Source organism: Geotrypetes seraphini, chromosome 6 (genome assembly GCF_902459505.1).
Source record: "Geotrypetes seraphini chromosome 6, aGeoSer1.1, whole genome shotgun sequence".
Classification (NCBI taxonomy): Eukaryota; Metazoa; Chordata; class Amphibia; order Gymnophiona; family Dermophiidae; genus Geotrypetes; species Geotrypetes seraphini.
Window position 1 is genome coordinate 4,471,599 of NC_047089.1, and position 19,028 is coordinate 4,490,626.

General features: G+C 44.4%; 1 protein-coding gene across 2 annotated transcripts in view; it reads right to left on the reverse strand.

Annotated features, from left to right (window-relative positions):
• Positions 1-19,028, reverse strand: part of PGAP2 (post-GPI attachment to proteins 2) — a 61,486-nt gene that overhangs the window by 16,380 nt on the left and 26,078 nt on the right. The window contains exon 4 of one of the 2 annotated variants that reach the window (XM_033947646.1): positions 18,653-18,747. In XM_033947646.1, the coding sequence (XP_033803537.1) occupies positions 18,653-18,747 (95 nt within the window). Of the gene's footprint in view, positions 1-18,640; positions 18,748-19,028 lie in introns of both variants that reach the window. The other variant, XM_033947645.1, reaches the window with a different exon arrangement.

The following is a 19,028-nucleotide window of genomic DNA, read 5'->3' on the forward strand; positions in this document are numbered from 1 at the left end:
GAGAGTTATCCACCAGCCACACCTCTAAAGCTCACTTAAATCTAAGCCATTATTAAGATAGTCATGGGGAAATCCACTGCTTATTTCTAGGATAAGCTGCACATTACTACTTCTATTTCTAAAGCGCTGAAAGGCGTACACAGCGCTGTACATGTTAACATACAATGGACGGTCCCTGCTCAGAAGAGCTTACAATCTAATTTTACACAGGACATTTCAGGGTTGGGGAGATTATGGTAGAGGAAATGATACAGTGGGTCTAGGCATCTGACAATTTAACATACAATAGACAGTCCCTGCTCAGAAGAGCTTACAATCTAATTTTACACAGGACATTTCAGGGTTGGGGAGATTATGGTAGAGGAAATGATACAGTGGGTCTAGGCATCTGACAATTTAACATACAATAGACGGTCCCTGCTCAAAAGAGCTTGCAATCTAATTTTACACAGGACATTTCAGGGTTGGGGAGATTATAGTGGATCTAAGTATCTGACAACAGTGAGGGGGAGTTAAGAGTTGAAAGCAGTTTCCAAAAAGTGGGCCTTTAGCTTGGATTTGAACCCGGCACAAAATTGGTTTTACTCCTTGGGATCTAGATAAGGTACTCGCTACCTGGGTTGGCCACTGTTGGAAATAGGATACTGGACTTGTTGGATCTTCTTACGTAACTGGCTGGCCTTCCTGAGGCTCTGGGTGCTTTACAATTCTGAACATTTCAAACTAGCAATCAAGCAAGACTGCTTTTGGTTGGATTCACCGCTTGTGTGTCTGGCTTCTAGTTGTGTTATCTCACAATGTGCCACTTAAAATATCATCATTACATTTTTTACGTATCATTCACTGCTACTTTAGCTAGAGCTTCCGAATGCCCTAATACTAGCAGTTTCTGAACTCAGGATTCAGTTGGTAGATTTTCTGTTTGGCTGATGTGCTGCCTGATTCAGGAAAAAAATTTCAATTAGATTCAACCTACTGAATCGAATTTTTGATTCGATTTTCCTGGTGGGTTTATTTTATAGCCTCTTTACCCCCTTTGCCCACACTGGCGCTGTGGTGTAAACAAAACAAACAAACAAAAAAGACTTTTTCTCTCTCTGTTAAATCCTAGCTCACGTTCACAGTCTAACACCAGCTCTGGCAGGACACACATTTCAAATGTGACATATTGTAATCACAAAACAGAAAATAAAATTAGTTTTTCTACCTTTTGTTGTTTGGTCATTATTTGAATCATGTTGGTTCCAGGCTCTGGTTTCTTCTGATAACTCGCTTGCCAGGGTCTCCTGCCCATTTGCCGTTTTCTTCTTTCTCGGTGCTAACCATCCATCTTTCATCTGTGTCCTCCCCTTCCCTCCTACAGAGGTCTGGAATCTTTCCTTTTTTACATCTCCATCCCCGCAACTGCAGCGATGGATCCCAACATCCCCAGCTCTCCTTTTCTCAACTACCCTTTCATCCAGCATCTCTCCCTCCTTTCCCACCACCGCAGGGTCCACCATCTCTCCCTTTCTCTTCCCAACTACCTTCCTATCCAGTATCTCTATCCCCCCCTACACACTATCCCTTGGGTCCAACTTCTCTTTCTGTTCATTCCCTTTCTCCCATTGTCCACCATCTCTCTCCCTCTCCTCTTTTTACACCCATTATTTCTTCCCTTCCTCCCTCCCAAGTCTGGTATATACTGTCTCTTTGAACTCTCCCTCCCTCCTTGTACTTCTACACCAGCACCTCCCCCCCCCGAAGGCCTGCATGTTCCCCTTGACATTCCAGTCTTAGCTTTAGCTAATATGGCAGCCTTCCCTGCACTAAGCTAACTGCGTGCCCACGGGGCCAGAGAAGGAACCCGCCCAAAACCACAAGCACCATACTGCACTGGTATCTCAGCAAGTTGCGTGGCGTCAGAATCCCTCTCAGCCAAACCACGGCGGGCTGCTTACAGAAAGTGACGTTCTTTCTTTTTCTCCGCGAGCCAGGGCTCAAACGAAGCTCTGTCCCTGACATCAGCTCATAACCCTTGCAGTCTATGGACGTCGCTCTCTGTATTCAATTCAGTAGCCTTAACCACATCCCTAGCCTGCCTTCCACTTGGGAGATTTGTGCGCAGGGCAGGGTGCACGGGCTAAGCTGTCAGGTGCTAAGAAGCAGAAGGTATACCTCGGCGCTCATTGGTGGAAAACAGCAGTAGCGGTTTTAGAGGTATACTCAGAGGCTTGAGGGGAGAGTGTGAGAATAAAGAGGAGCAGAAGCGGTAGTGGCCTTTGGACTCTTGCCTGTAGCCGTTGGTCAGGCAGCACGTGCAGAGCAGAAGTTACATTAGATGGACTCCTGTGGCAGAGGGAAAGGCCAAATGGGTCTCTACAAGGGGGCCAAGTCGGTGAGTTGTTTGGTTTTTTTTGTGCAAACAAATCGATTCATCCAAAGTGAATCGGTGAATCGATTCGAATCTGAACTCAGGCAGCACTAGTGTGCAGGTCTTGCTTTGGAGCCTAGATCCACTGTCCCTCGATACTAAAAGTGTGTGGGAGAACAGTTGATGAACTTTTTATCCTGTCTGGGAGAACTGCTCGACCGATGTTTGTATGTCAGAATGGGATGAGAATGTGTGGGCTGAAAGCTATGTCAAAATGGAGGCAGACCGCAGGGAAGTAGGGCCCCACCCTGGCACTGACAGATTCTTCTACAAACCAACTGGGCATTTTGTTGGAGCCCAAAAACACCTCCAAAGATTGCGAATAATACAGATGTAGCAGTTCGTCTAATCTATGATTTGAACAAGTATGATCATGTTACCATTTTCTATCATCAATTGCATTGGCTGCCGGCTGAGGCGTGCATTTGTTTCAAGGTACTGTCAGGCCTCATCCCAGAATATCTCATGGAATCTTATCATTACCAACAACAAACATTCTAGGAAATCTCATGTGTTTTCTTTTCCACCTGCCAAGGGCTGTAAATTCAAAAAATTTCAAGAGCGTCTGTTATCTTTTCAATCAGCTTTATGGGCTAAGGATCTGAATTATTTATTTAAGTCCTCCACCTCTTATCAACAGTTTTTTATGTTATGTTTTATCAGGGGTAGGTACCACAGTGGGTCTCTAAAGGAGCAATGCCTGTCAAAATAAGTCAAGGCTGTGGTACTACAGTATGAAGGCATATATGTAGATTAGATAGGCCTGACACTCCTGGCACCTTCCCTTTGCCGTCATATTCTTTAAAAGAGCAAGCAGGACTAAAACGCTAGATAATTCTATGGGAAAAGGCAGCAACAGTAGCAGAAAAATGTTGTAGCCTGTCCCTAGGCCAGAGATAATATAAACCAGTGTCAGAACCCAGAACTGTCCCCATTATTTAAAATGTCTGCTCTTGAGACCTAACGCAATGTATTACTTCAGCAGCTTATGTAGAAATGCTCCTGCCAATAGTTTCCTGGCTCTGAACATGTCTCATCTTCACCCACTTCTCTTTCTCCGTTGCAGAATTTCCCGGCCTAAAGCTGCTTTGACAGTGCTCGCCTGCAGCTGCTTCTAGCAAAAGTGGTTCACTCCTCAAGGGGAGTGAAAGGAAACCACAGAACAGGGGCACAGCTCAAACCGTTCTGCAACAGCCAAGCTTTCACAAGCAGCCAAAACCGAGGGGCCTGTCATACCATGGCACAGAGCAGAGGGCACAGCCAATGAAAGGGCTCCCAGAGCTGCCATCTTAAGGGAATTAGGACAAGTAGCCAGCTGAATATTTACTGTAAAAGAGCCAAAAGCATTCCACTGTTCAGCAAATTTTCTCCTTAATTTGTATTTATTTATTCCATTTGTGCATCACACATACCTATATAAGCTCTTGGCGACATTACAGAGGAAGGGGTTAGAAGAGGGTAGTGAGGACAATGGAGAGCAGGAAGATACAGGAGGAGAATAGGATACAAGTGATTAGGTGTTAAATAGATGAGTTTTCAGTTTCTTCCGGAATATGGTGTGGTTAGGTTCCATCCTGGTCATTTCAGTAAGATCATTCCAAGTTTTTACGCCTAGAAAGGTGAGCGTGGAATGGAAAACACGTTTGTTTTGCAGATTTTTTTGTGGAAGGGAGATTCAGAAGTATTCTGTTGAGGGTTCTGTGGGAAGTAGACCATGCCTTGGAAAAGAGCTGGATGAGAGGAGCCGCGGAGTTTCCGTAAAGTATCCGGTGAATGATGCATGAGGTTTTGAGAGGTTATTCGTGACGGGATGGGTAGCCAGTGCAGTTGCCTGATGAAGGCTGTAATCTTGTCATATAATTGTATTTTTAGGGATGTAAACATGCATGCCTTACTTATGGGCACATAACTATTCCAAGTATATGGTGGGGGAAGGGGGAAGGGTGCAATGTTCCTCTGATAAGCCATTTTTAGCATATCACCACTTACTGTGGCTGCCAGCCAACCACTTGGGAAACAAGCCCGCTCTCTCTCTCTCGTTTCCTTCCCCGCTTCCATCTTTTTTCTCTTTATTGCCATCTCTCTTCTCGCACCTTACATCACTCATCTAACCTGCCCTACATAATCTTCCTTTCCTTCCCCCATCTCTTCTCTGAGCTCTGTGAAGAGGAGACATTTGCAGTGACCACACAATGAAATGGACCCCCATAAGTCTGGGAGAAAGGAAAAGGTAGGTCAGGGGTGGAGGGGGGAGGGAGAACCTACGCAGAGGGTTTTGGTCTATAGAAAGTAGAGATTGTGGAGAAAGAGCAAGTGGAGGGGTTAGGCCCAGAGTTGCCATGCTTGGATTTATGATGGGACTTGGCTTCACTGACTTGAGACTACAAAGTAAATGATATTAGTGAAGGGCTGACAAGCGTACATTACGCAAAAATGAGGGTTTCAGTAGTCCCAGTGGCAGGGGTGCTACTATGGAATAAACTGAAAGGGTCACTTAGGATGCGCTCCGACATTCAGAGATTTAAAAAGGTGTTAAAAATGACTTTTATTTATAGAGGCCTTTTCTTGAAAGCAGCTCACTTTAATAATACTTTTGGAGAGGTTTTTTATTCATTATATTGTTTTTAAAAACTATGTAGGTATCTTGTGAACTGCTTAGGTTAAAACGGGGTATAAGTTTTCAAATAAATAAGCAAATTACTAAAATGAAAATAAGGGAAAATTTATTCTTACCTGCTAATTTTCTTTCCTTGACTCCTGCTAAACTAATCCAGATTGTTCGGTTCTACCAGCAGGTGGAGGCAAAGACATTAGCATTCCAGTGACATCCCTAATATTACGAATGGTGCAGCCTTCAACTAGCTAGTATTACACCAAGGGACCAGGGAAACTGCACCCAGTTATATGACCCTGTTCAATGTCAACCTGACTGCCACCATCTTAAGAGGACACCTACAAGTAGACTCTAGGAAGGTGTCAGACATCTGAGAGCATATCCTTCTCAAATGACTTCCAGAACACACTGAGTGATTCAAGTTTATCTGGATCCACCTTCAGTAAAAAAAAAAAAAAAAAGCCTTAGCCAACTGCCTACCAGTACTGTTGGAGGATAAGCCTCCACATCCTCATTGCGCTACTAGAGCACATCCCAGAGCTCCCAATCTCCATCTTGGCCTCTTCTTCAGGTTCTCTGAAAGAACTCTCAATCAAAACCTTCTCAGCTGAGAACAACTCCCTCTACTATTTATTTTTTATTTTATTTCTTATATTCCGCTACTAGAGCAATACCACTTCACCTTCTTATTGGGATCTTTCACTGACTGAAAATGACTTGCTTACTTGGGTTAAGCCTCTGGAAGCCTTTCACCAGCTTCTCCAAGTCTTTGCCAAAAAAACAGCTAGCCTTTGTAGGACAACTTGCTAAGAGAGGATTTGGAGGTTATATTGACTGATCAATTCCAAAGTCAAAGAATGGCAAGAGGAGACGAGAAGTGTCAGACTTTTTGCCAAGGCCATTATGAGATCAGATAATGTCAGCTAGGCATGCAGGGCTTATCTACAGGTGTATTAGCTCAGAAATGCTTTCTGAAGCCTTCCTTCCAGGAAGCTGCTTAGACAACCGAGGATAGGCCTATAGCCTCTGAAGACTGCTACTTTGAAGGCCCTAGTATTGAGTGGGTCACCGCACTGTTCTTAGCGGAGACGGCCAGGCAACAATTCGTAAATGATCTAATTGTTTTGGGGAGGGAAAATGAAGGTAAAACTGCTTCCTTAAGCATGTCCTGATCTACCTACTGATAAAGAGACTAATTCCAGGAGATACAATGGTCCTCAACCATATAAAATATTGAGGTGCGTCACACAAAGCTTGCTTGAATTGGCAACCAATATAATTTAATATACGATGTTATTCTGTCATATTTAGAGATCTACTGTCTGTAGTCTCTTCAACTGCCCCTTTGTACATCCCAGGTGTACTATATCACAATAATCCACAGAAAGTATACGAGACTATAATTGCAAACACTGCTAATCTAATCTAAACCTTAGGTTTGTATACCGCATCATCTCTACATTCGTAAAGCTCGACATGGTTAACAAGAGTTAGGGTAGAAAGGAACTCCAGTGGAGGGAAGAGGCAAAATAAAGAGAAAATTTAGAGGACTAGAATAACCAGAGAGGAAGGAGGAGTTACATTTTTGAGAATAACCAGGTTTTCAGATGTTTACGGAAGAGTTGGAGGGAGCTCAGATTCCTAAGAGGGGTGGTAAGGTTGGTCCAGAGCTGAGTGATTCTGAAAGGGAGGGAAGAACCTAGTTTTCCTACAAGTGAAACGCCTTTTAGAGAGGGAAAGGAAAGTTTCAGTTTTTGGGTGGATCTGGCAGAATTGGGGTTAGAGGAGTTCCAAGAAAGAGGAATGAAGGGAGGGAGAATACCGTGTAGGATCTTGAAAGTGAGGCAGGCACATTTGAAGTGGACTCTGGAGATAATCGGAAGCCAGTGGAGCTTGGATAAAAGCGGTGAGACGTGGTCGAATTTGCTTTTTGCGAAGATAAGCTTAGCAGCGGTATTCTGAATCCGCTGGAGTCTTTGAAGGTTTTTATTTGTTAGACTAAGGTAGATAGAGTTGCAGTAGTCCAGTCTGGAAAGGATGGTGGATTGGACAAGGACGGCAAAGTGTTTTTGATGGAAACAGGATCTCACTTTTCTCAGCATGTGAAGGCTGAAGAAACATTTTTTTACTAGGGAGTTGAGGTGGTCGTTGAAGGAAAGTGTAGAGTCAATGATGACTCCCAGAACTTTACTAGAATCTGTATCAAATCTGCTGTATCAAAATATTTACATACTGCCTGCAATTTGCTTAAAAGGCCAAAAGCTTTCCTACTAACCAATTTAATCTGATGTTCCACAGTCAATAAATTATCCAACTAAACTTCCAAAACTCTAGTTTGCTTATCATAGTAACATAGTAACTGACGGCAGATAAAGACCTGAACGGTCCATCCAGTCTGCCCATTAGTGATACTCATTTAAAGACAAAATTATTCTGACCTATAATTGACAGCCGATCTGATCTTGAGAAAACAGTCAGAGAAACTTGTCTTGGCTCGATCAGGGGGAATGAGAATCCTAAACCTATGACTGGACCAATATTTGGATCTGCTTTGTAAGCCATAGAAACATAGAAATAGACGGCAGATAAGGGCCACGGCCCATCTAGTCTGCCCACCCCAATGACCCTCCCCTACCTTTCTCTGTGAATAGATCCCACGTGTCTATCCCATTTGGCCTTAAAATCAGGTACGCTGCTGGCCTCAATAACCTGAAGTGGAAGACTATTCCAGCGATCAACCACCCTTTCAGTGAAAAAGAATTTCCTGGTGTCCCCGTGCAGTTTCCCGCCCCTGATTTCCACGGATGCCCCCTTGTTGCCGCGGGACCCTTGAAAAAGAAGATATCTTCTTCCACCTCAATGCGGCCCGTGAGATACTTGAATGTCTCGATCATGTCACCCCTCTCTCTGCGTTCCTCGAGTGAGTACAGCTGCAACTTATCCAGCCGTTCCTCGTACGGGAGATCCTTGAGTCCCGAGACCATCCGGGTGGCCATTCTTCATGATCTTAGAATGGCCAGTTATGCAGACCTTAGAATGGCCAGTTATGCAGACCTTCTCTGTCACCATTAAAAATGGTCCATCCCTTGGAACTCCATTCATAAATCAGAACATATCAAATCATTTTTGTTTTTTGTGCTTTTTATCATTTTTGTTGCATCTAAAAATCCTTGAACACGCTCATCTAAAATCATCACACTAAGGAAAAATTCATCGTATGGTAGTGAAAGGAATTTCTCTCTCACATAGGAAAGTCAAAATTATGCAAATGAAGGAATTCTGCAAGCAAAGAATTGACAAAAAGTGACATTTTCACATGTAAGAATCAACGATTATGAGACTGAAGTGAATGCCTACTTAACTTATGAAGGTCCTCAATAAGTGGCTACATATGGTCTATCTATGAGTGGCATTCGACGAGGAGGATCTTTCTAGCAGTATTGCATGGATTTTTCCTTCTTGCAGCAGATTTTTGTAATCTATTGGTAACGGACAGGACCTGAAGCCTCTGGCCTGCTTCATTTCCCAACCACCAATAAAAGAGATGAAGCAAAATTCAAAAAGGATGAAAATTTCCTGGTGATAGGAGGCAACATGAAGGAAGGAAAAAGATCTGATCAAGTGTCCTGCTGATGAAGAAAAAAGCAAGACTTACAAAATGTCTAATTAGAGCAGTACCAGGGTTGGTTGGTTGACTAGAAAAGCCATAAGAAATGAATTAAGGAAAAGCGAAATCTCTGATCTGCAAGATTACAGGATGGAAAAATGTCTGACCATCTTGGCATACAAAAGGGAGCAGAGGGGAGCCACAGGGCTGCTGAACTCTGCGGTCTTCAGGCATGGACAACAAAAGGTCATCTTTTCCAGAAAACTCTGGAAGAAACTGGGGCTCTTTTCCCTGGAGAAGTGGAGACTTAGAAGGGATATGATAGAGACTTACAAGATCATGAAGGGCATAGAGAAAATGGAGAGGGACAGATTCTTCAAACGTTTGAAAACTTCAAGAACGAGAGGCCATTCGGAAAAATTAAGAGGGGACAGATTCAGAACCAATGCTAGGAAGTTCTTCACCCAAAGGGTGGTGGACACCTGGAATGCGCTTCCAGAGGGCGTGATAGGACAGAGTATGGTTTTGGGGTTCAAGAAGGGATTGGATGATTTCCTGAAGGAAAAGGGGATAGAAGGGTATAGATAGAGGATTACTATATAGGTCCTGGATCTGATGGGCTGCCGCGTGAGCGGACTGCTGGGCATGATGGACTTCAGGTCTGACCCAGCAGAGGCACTGCTTATGTTCTTAACAGAGTTTTCCTTGAGCCCACTAATTATGTATGTGAAAAAATGTCCTGTGGGAGGACTGTCTACAGCAGTGGTCTCAAATATTGGTCTGCACGGAACGAGGATTGTAGGAATCCCGCGGGTCCCATGGGACTCCCGCGGGGATCCCTCCTAGGTCTACGGGACTCCCGCGGGGATCTCTCCCAGGTCTACAGGGCACCCGCGGGGATCCCCCCAGGCTCACAGGACTCCTGCAGGGATGGAACCGGGGTTCCCGAGGCCTGGAAAGAGAATTAGTAGAAGATAGGCAAAAGCAGAAACTGGGATCAAGATGATTGAAGAACAAAATGTCCCACCAGCTACAGCAAGGGAGATGTTCATTGTGAGGGGGGCTAAGCTCAAAGTGGGAGGCCCAGCCCCCTCTCGTGGCCACCAATTGTGTTTAGTACAAAAAAAAGTACTTTATGAGTTTGTTTTGGGGTTGCCAGTTCAGTTTTAGCACATTTTTCTTATGCAACCATTGTCCTGAAAAGTGCCTCTCTCAATTCTGCTTTAAGTGATTTTGATGCTGTATTGTTTGATTCTTTACTCATTGCTGCATTAAAAACCACTTGTGGATCTTGAGGGGACCTCTCGCAAGTTACCTATGCCAGATGGTGGAACCAGATTTATTTGCTCTATATTGCCAAAAAATCCAACTCTTTTAACAAGAAATGGTTGACCCTACAGTTACATGACCTAATGTCTATTCTAATTCTTTCCAGTGATGTATGCATCTCTTATTTCTGTTCATTGGTATTTGTTTATATTGTATTTTATTGTTGGTTTAAATAAACTAAGACTTTAAAAACTGTCAGAAGTAATTGCTGCTTTTTAGGGGGGATGGTCGAGGACAGAGGAGATTCCTCATGGGGACGGAGGGGATTCTTGCAGGGATGGGCAGGATACTGGTGGGGACGGGCGGTATTTCTGTTCCCGCACAACTCTCTAGTCTCAAACCATTTGCAGGGCCACATTTTGGATTTGTAGGTACTTGGAGGGCCGCAAAAAAAAAAAATTAATGTCTTTATTAAAGAAATGACAATTTTGCATGAGGTAAAAACTCTTTATAATCTTATAATCTTTAGAATCAGCTTCTAGGGACGATTAGCTCAGTTTCCTTAAGCACCAATACTTCTTCCTTTAACTTTGCCTAAGACTCCAAAACAGAAAAAAAAACAAACCTAAGTCACGGCAACTGAATAGCTTTGTTGTGTTGTGTCTAATTCTGAATTTTCTCTCTTCCTTATCTCAGGCTTCACATGGTAGAAACTACCACAAGATCTCACTCCCTTACTGAACAAGGGGTAGGGAGGGGAAGGCCTTGCTCCTGTACCAAACATCCAATATGGTCCACAGATAGAAGGCTGGATTTGTGGGGGAAATGGGAAAGCAGAAAGTCTTGTCATTCTAGCAGTAGTGTGGGAGTGTAGCTGGGGGGGTTTGCTACTTCCTAGGGAGAGCAGGAGGAAGACAAAAATCCAGTGGCTTTTACAACAGTCTTCTTCCTGCAAACCGAATGCAAATTTCTCACTCCACAGGAAGTTTCAAGTTTAATATGTATTTGATTAATCGCTTATATCGACTTCTAAGCGATGTACAAAAGATAAAAATATTGAGCTACAATAATCAAAGGGAAACAAATTATATAAATATGACTGACAGGACAAAATTAATTGATACAGAAGGAAGGGGTAGGTTCAGAAATACAATTTAAAATAGTAAAGAACATATAAGGGAAAACGTTAGGGAAGGGAAGAGCAATAAGCGTCAGAGAATTTAGAAACCAGGGCTCAATCAAAGCACGATCACCCTCTCGTGCATCATTACCTCCATAAGGTTAAAGGATTTCTTCTTGAACACAGCAGTCGGAGAACCCTCTTCTGATCAAATCAGTCAAACCCTGAATGTGCTCCCAAAGTTAGAGATGTGAATATTACTATTGGCAAGACACCTCAGTATCGGTGCCAGCATCATTGCTGGCAGTCAATTTGGCTGCCCAGACACACTCTGAATCTCGCTGTCTCAGCCCTTCTCCCCCTTATTTTCTTTAAGTTTTTGTTCTATTTCTATATATTTCCACGGCCATCACACCATTTCACTCCATCCATCCCAAATCAGTCACTCTCCCAGATCCCCCCACTCCAAAGGTTTTTGGTAGAGTCCTCACTCTACCATGAACAGCACAAAACACTTAGCCGTGGCATGCCTAGACTAATGAGAACCCAAGTTACTGTGGGGTTAAAAATTGGACAGTAATTTGCAGCTTAGCAAGAAATATCAGCTTCCCTATCAGAGCCTGAGTGGTGATTGGCTCAGCATTGACAGGGAAGTTGACATATACCAAAAAAAACACAAAACTACTCATGTACCAAACGCAGCAAAATGGCCAGGTGGTCTAATGGCCCCATCCCCCCCCCCAAATCCCTAGAGTAGTGGTCTTAGTCCCCCTATACACATAAGAATAGCCTTACTGGGTCAGACCAATAGTCCATCTAGCTCAGTATCCCATCTTCACGGTGACCAATCCAGGTCACTAATAACTGGCTAAAACCCAAATAGTAGCAACATTCAGAGCAAGCAGTGGCTTCTCCCATGTCTTTCTCAATAACAGACTATGCACTTTTCCTCCAGGAACTTGTCCAAATCTTCCTTAAAACTAGCTATGCTATCCTCTCTTACCACAACCTCTGGCAATGCATTCAAGAGCTTAACTAATCTCTGAGTGAAAAAATTTTCCTCCTATTGGTTTTAAAAGTATTTCCCTGTAACTTCATCGAGTGTCCCCTAGTCTTTGTAATTTTTGACGGAGCGAAAAATCGATCCACTTGTACCCGTTCTACTCCACTCAGGATTTTGCAGACTTCAATCCTATCTCCCCTCAGCCGTCTCTTTTCCAAGGTGAAGAGTCCTAACCATTTTAGTCTTTCCTCGTACGAGAGGAGCTCTATCCCCTTTATCATCTTGGTCGCTTTTCTTTGAACCCATAACAAAAGTCTAATGATGCCCCCTCTACCCTACAACCCCAACCAAGGTCTCCCTGTACCTGGAAAGAAGGGAGGCAGAAATGATGCCCACTTGCTCCTGCCTCTGGGCATCATCATCTTCAAAATCCCTTATATGGTAGATAAGCCCCACCCAGTGCATCCTAGGATGTACCAAACTAGCACAGGGTGCTGCCATTTTGAAGATTATGGCGCCCAGAGAGATTGGGCATCACTCCTGCCTCCCTTCTTTCCAGGTACAGGGAAGCCTTGGCTTGGGGTTATGGGGTAGGGGGTTGAGCACTGAATTGCCAAGGAGAGTTTTTGTTATGGGACGGAAGGAGAGGGGAGAGTAGTAAAAGATTAGGTTCTTACCTGGATAATAATCTTTCTGTTAAACTGCTATGGATTCCATATGTGTGGTGATCGATCAATCCATTCCTGCAAACTGGACTTGCCGGAAGTTACATCGGAAGGAGGGACTCATCCGGAAGATGTTGCCTGCCTCTTTGTCCACAAAAATTTTGAGAGGCTGGTAGGCCTGCCCTGGGAGGCACAAAGTGGCCGACCCAGAGAAGTCGCAGGTTTTTGCCGGTTTTGACCAGTGATCGGGCGCAAGGAAGTGGAGCTGCTGGACCCGCGATAGGGAGGGAGCAGGGCTGCTGCTGCTCCCACGAAGGGGGAAAGGGGTAGTTGGGCTGCTGGACTGGCTGAAGGGAAGGGAGATTGTTTCTGGATCTGGTCTGAGGGAAAGGGAAAGAGATGCTGGGCCCATGTAGTGGATGACATGGAGCTGAAGGGAAGGGAGAGGTTCCAGACCCAAACCTGGGCACTGAAAGGAGAGGATAGAAGTGTTGGACACATGGGAAGGGGGCTAGAGGGAATGGAGAGAGGTGCAGGACCTGCAGAGAGGAAGAGAGAGAAGGGAAAGAGAAAGCTGAACCAAGAGGATGAAGGAAGAGTGAGTGAAATATTGAACATAATGGAGGGAGGAAGGAAAGAGAGTGTGAGAGATACATTGGTGTAAGTGAGTAAGAGAAGGAAGAAGCTGGACACAGGGAGATATACAAAAAGAGGGGAGATGTGCATGGATGGGAGCATAAGAACAGGGACAAAAAGGGAAATGCTGTATGGGGATGGCATATGGACACCAACAGAAGATGCCTAGACATGGGGAGAATAAGAACGCAGAAGTAAGATGCTGGACAGGGGTGGGGCTTAGGGATATAGAGGAGTGATACTATATACACGGGGAAGGGATCATAGAAAGATAAGATCATGAAGGCAGGGAGATGGGCACATGGGAAATACTAGAAAGGGACATGTAGGAAACAGAGAAAGGATGGTGAGCATGGAGAAAGACCCTGGCAAGTGAGTTAAGAGAAGACAAAAGAAAACAGAGACCAGCGCCTGACACAAACATGATATGAAGAAAAATATGACCAGCCAACAAAAGGTAGAAAAAAATAATTTATTTTCTATTTTGTGATTAGAATATATCAGATCTGAAATATGTATCCTGCTGGTGGTACACATAACTGGGGTCCGCAAAGCCCAGGCCATGCTTCTTTAGCTTGCAGCTGGCTTAGGGACAATTGCCCTAGTTGCACTCCCCTAACACTACTCCTGTTCTGTGCGACTGCGGAATTCTGTTCGCATGATTTTTCTACATAGCATTCTATAGTAATTTGGCTTATTCAGTTTTCTCGATAGTGGAGGGGATATGGGAGTTTTGGTGATCCTCGCTCTGTGTTATTTTCTCCGACACTCTCCTGGGAGGGGGAGGACTACCGAGTTTTAATTCCCTCATTTATTAATGTCTCTCTTTACTCTCCGTGTGAACAGTTTTTTGCTTCCCTATTGCCACCCAGTTCCCTTCTCCGCTTGCTGCTTGCCTCCTGGCCTTCCTGTTGCAACACTCAAAAGCAACCCTCAAGCTTTCAAGAACAGAAAAATGGCCAGAAGTCTCTCATACAGTCAGCCCACTCCAATCCAATTGCCCACCAGGGCATACCACAAAACATGCATCCGAGGGACTGCGCTTGCCAGTTCTCATACGCTGAAAGATTAGAGAGACTGGGGCTTTTTTCGCTGGAGAAGTGGAGACTTAGAGGGGATATGATAGAGACTTATAAGATCACGAAGAGCATAAAGAAAGTGGAGAGGGACAGATTCTTCAAACTTTCAACAACTACAAGAACGAGAGGGCATTCCGAAAAATTAAAAGGGAACAGATTCAGAACCAATGCTAGGAAGTTCTTCTTCACCCAACGGGTGGTGGACACCTGGAACACGCTTCCAGAGGGAGTGATAGGACAGGATACGGTATTGGAGTTCAAGAAGGGATTGGACAATTTTCTGAAGGAAAAGGGGATAGAAGGGTATAGATAGAGGGCTAGTATAAAGGTTCTGGACCTGATGGGCCGCCGCGTGAGCGGACTGCTGGGCATGATGGACCTCAGGTCTGACCCAGCAGAGGCACGGCTTATGTTCTTATCTCATGCGTACAGATGAAACGGAACCTGTGACCCTTGAAAGTTTTGTAACACAGAGAACACAGTCATTCTTTTCATCTCTTGACTGAAGGAGGAGCAACAAAAGCGAATATATTTCTGAAGAAACATCCCACAGAGTGGACTGACCATCCAGTTTTCAAGAAACTGTTAATGAGGAATAAGCCTCATTGAAAAATACAACAATACTTTGACAAAATAATTTGTTCTTCGGCTAGTGGCCAGCCACGGAAAGAAGTTTCCTACTGCGTCAAAGGCAGCTTTTATGTCATAGACCATTGATTATTTCTCGAGTACATAAGAATTACAATATACTGTTAGCTTAGGGGTAGTTTAAAAAAAACAACCAGTGAGTCATTTTTCTATAAAGGAATAAAATTAGCCTTGTGGGCAAACAAAATGTGTTAATTTTTTGGGACTACCTTAATGCCACAGGCTGGCCTGATCAGCTTCCATGAGACATTCTGGAGATCAATTTATTTAAGCAGAGACTGAATCAAGAACACACAGGGGCAGGATTGCATTTTAACAACAGCCGCCCCACAGAAAGAGTTGCAGAACAGGGAGCAAAAGGGTGGAATGCTAGAACACCAGAGATTCTCTCCAAGAAGTGAGTGGGTCCACATTAAGGGTGAGATGGCCAAGACCATGCAAAAACATAGATATTAAAAAAAAGGCAGAGTGGGGGCCGGTAATGGACCTAAGTTCCAGCTCTGAATGCTATGAAAGCAAGAACAAACTTCTCTTTTCACAGTGTCCGTCACCCTTACACTTCCTCAGCACGGAAAGGCAGAGAGAAATACCAAGCCATGGGAGGAAACCTCTGCTTATGTCACTTCCAGGAACTGGGGAGGGGAAACCCCGCCCCGTGCTGCAGTCTTAGATTGAAAATCAAATGAGGCCCATCTGGCCTAGTGGCAGCACCCAAAACACCAACTTCCTGTTAGTAGGAGTGGTGTGACTTTTGGATGCGATTCTTTGTCTAAGATTATGACAGAAACAAAGTTTCCAATTGACACACAACTTCTCTTGTGTCCTGCAGAAGTTACAAAGACTGTGATGAAAGTCCAGGAATAGAAAGCCCAGCACTTCTAAATCTGAAGTACTAAATTTCTATCCAGCCCAATAGCAAGATTACCCCCTCCACAGTTGTTATTAATGCCTCTCAATCCTGCCCTGCGGCAGCACCTGCTTTTCGAATCCCTGCGGCACTGAGCCCAAAGCAATGGGAATGGCACTTCTATAGAACAGAAAATCTTCAGGGCTGAAAACAGGAAAAGTCTGTCAGCTTTTGAGTTTAATAATAAATCAATTTTGTTGCAATCTACAGTGAAAGAAAACGCAATGTCTTTGACTAGGACTCCCTCTGGTGGCATGTTGAGGGATAATTCTTTGTGCCATCGCAGCTACGGATGGCACAACTTCCTATATGCAGAGACATCCACTGAATCTTCCTGACCGCACAGCTCAGAACTTAAACAGGGTCAGGACTGGAGGATGGAAATCTGCAAGCAGCCGCACTGGCTTTAGTACCACAGTAATGAGCAAGACAGATTCTGGGATATCTGAGGTCAGACTATATTCAGAGTCTGGGTTTAAAGGGATCCCATCCGAAAAACTTCCCCTAAAGTACCACTCGTCAGAGGCCAAGGCTCAGACAGCCTAGCACAGCCCAGAGTAAGATCATCTAAAATGTGATTCGGTGTAGGATGGGCTGGGGATGGCATCAATAATAATTTTATTTTTTGTATACCGCCACACCACTTAGTTCTAGGCGGTTCACATATAGAGAAAAATTATACCATCAATAAGTAAAATACAATTGACTTAAAATTCATTAAAATCAAACTAAAATAAACAATTGAAAATCAATATACCATTTGGTATTGGACAGGCTTGTACGGTTTATGTCCCATATTTGGTGATTCGGTGTAGGATGGGCTGGGGAGGGCACTAAAGGGAGCTCCACTAACTTGGAACATGAGGACGGTACTGGCCAGACTTTAGGGTAGATATCCTGCAAACAACAGGATGGTTGGAGAGGCTGGAGTGAGCTTAGCAGTTGGAACCCAGGACAATACCAGGTGGACTTTACAGTCTATGACCCAGAAATAGCAAAGAAGAGACAAGTTAATCTAATCATGTATTTTTTAATGGGTGTAACTTATGGGCAGACTGGATGGACTGTTCAAGTCTTTACCTGCCGTCATCTACTATGTTACTATGTGATCCTGAATCCCAGGTACGACAGCGCAGCCACAAGACAACTTCACAAGAGACGGCGTCTGCCACACAGGAACCTTCCACTCCAGCCTGTAACCAGCATCTATTTTGTAGAGGCAATATAACTTTTCCCTTGCTATTTCATGATAAAGAATAAAAGGTCCCATTGGACTAGCTGGGATTAAAGTGGGTCTGTTCCTCATTTACAGGACACCAGAACCACACTCATCACAAACTATGACTAAATCCCAGCACTTTAGAACGGCAATATTAAAATCTTCCTGTGCTACTATCCTGCTCAAGAGAGTCGCTCCCTCACTACAAATTTATACCAGTGGCTTGTTTGCCTTTTTCCTTCTGGAGATACTGCACAGCTCTGGGAAGTAAAAGGAACTGCCACTATCCATCCTCCTCCCCGTCCAGACTGGGGGGGCGGGGGGCTACTTTGTGGTTCAGACAGGAAGAGGGTACCAGCTCTGCTCAAGGCAGCTGGAATGCAGCCAGAAATCTGCCTGCTTGGATGGAACAGAAGTGATCAGAGCGATTAATGAGATGTTTCCATAACCATTAAGCAGCAATAGTTCCCAGAAATGAATTAAAAGCTAAGAGAAATACAGCACAATCTATTCACTTAGAATGTACACGGAGGGCCACTCCTCCTTTGAAGTTCCCTGATGGTGATGGTGAGTGTCTGTTCTACAAAATGGGTTGTAGCTACCCAGATTCTCTTACAGAAATACTAGCATAACCCAGCATAGAGAATGACACGGGGACAAATTTGTCCCTGTTCTTGTGGGATCTCAATATCCCGGTCTCGTTCCCATGAGTTCTCGCCCTGTCTCAGTCCTATAAGCTCAAACCTTGAACACATGATTTTAAAGCATTTGAAGCTTGTGCAGATGAGAACAGAACTTGCAGGAATGGGGCAGGGGCAGAGCTCACGGGGACGGGAATAGAGAGATGCCGCAGAGAGGAGGAAAATTTGTCCCCGCGTCATTCTCTAATATTCAGCCCAACTAACACTTCCACCCCTGCAGTTACAGCAACTGTGATTGCAAAAAAGTGGCAAGGGGGTGCCCAGAGAAAGGAGTCTCACCAGTGCCCCTTGCATCCATGTGCTAGGACACTTACACACAACCATATAGAACAGCAATACACCACTTTGCCACCACTTGTGCAGGGGAAGTCTATAAAAATGGCATATGCCCCGATTCCTGCACCAGATCTTTGCCCACTGAAATCTGGTGTAAGGACGCCGAGGCAGGATTCTGTAAAAACATGCATGTTGCTCCCACAGCCACCCCTTCTTTTCAGTCACACACTATTAGAATTAGGAGCCAGATGTGTGTGCAATTTTTAATGAGTGCTTATTAGTGTCTAATTTTGGTATGCAGAGCTTGGAAACAACTCTAATAGCATAAAAATATGAGCGCCAGTGTCAGTGCTGCCCTTAGAATGCTTTTTGCCAAGTTGCTGAAGAAAGCTCTTAAAGCAAGCTGGAGGAGCTGCAGGGGGTGAAGATTCCACCTGAAAGCTCAGCCAGTGGATATAGAAGAAAAGAGGAAAGGAACCATACCTCGGGACTTACTGCGTTTTTCTTCGTCATTCGCCAGAGATGACACGTCAGCAGCATGTGGCCAAGCGAAGAGATCATGAACATAATGAAGGCATTCTCATGCACCACTGAAAAAAAGAGAACAGGGGGAGCATTAGTGACTTTCGGTACAAATCTGTGGTTTTCCCCCAGCAGCAGCACCTCCCTGGTTGAGGAACTAATAGCCCAGGCCCCACCCGGTGTATGCTTGGACTACACAGGAAAACGGGTGAAAGCTCTTACCAGTGTTTAGCGAGATGAACTCACAGTATACTTCAATGGAGCTGGACTTCCAGACCTTTGCTAAGTGCTGCTCTGACTGCCAGATAGCACTGTGCTTGGCTCTCGACCCTAGCAGTGACGGAGGCCG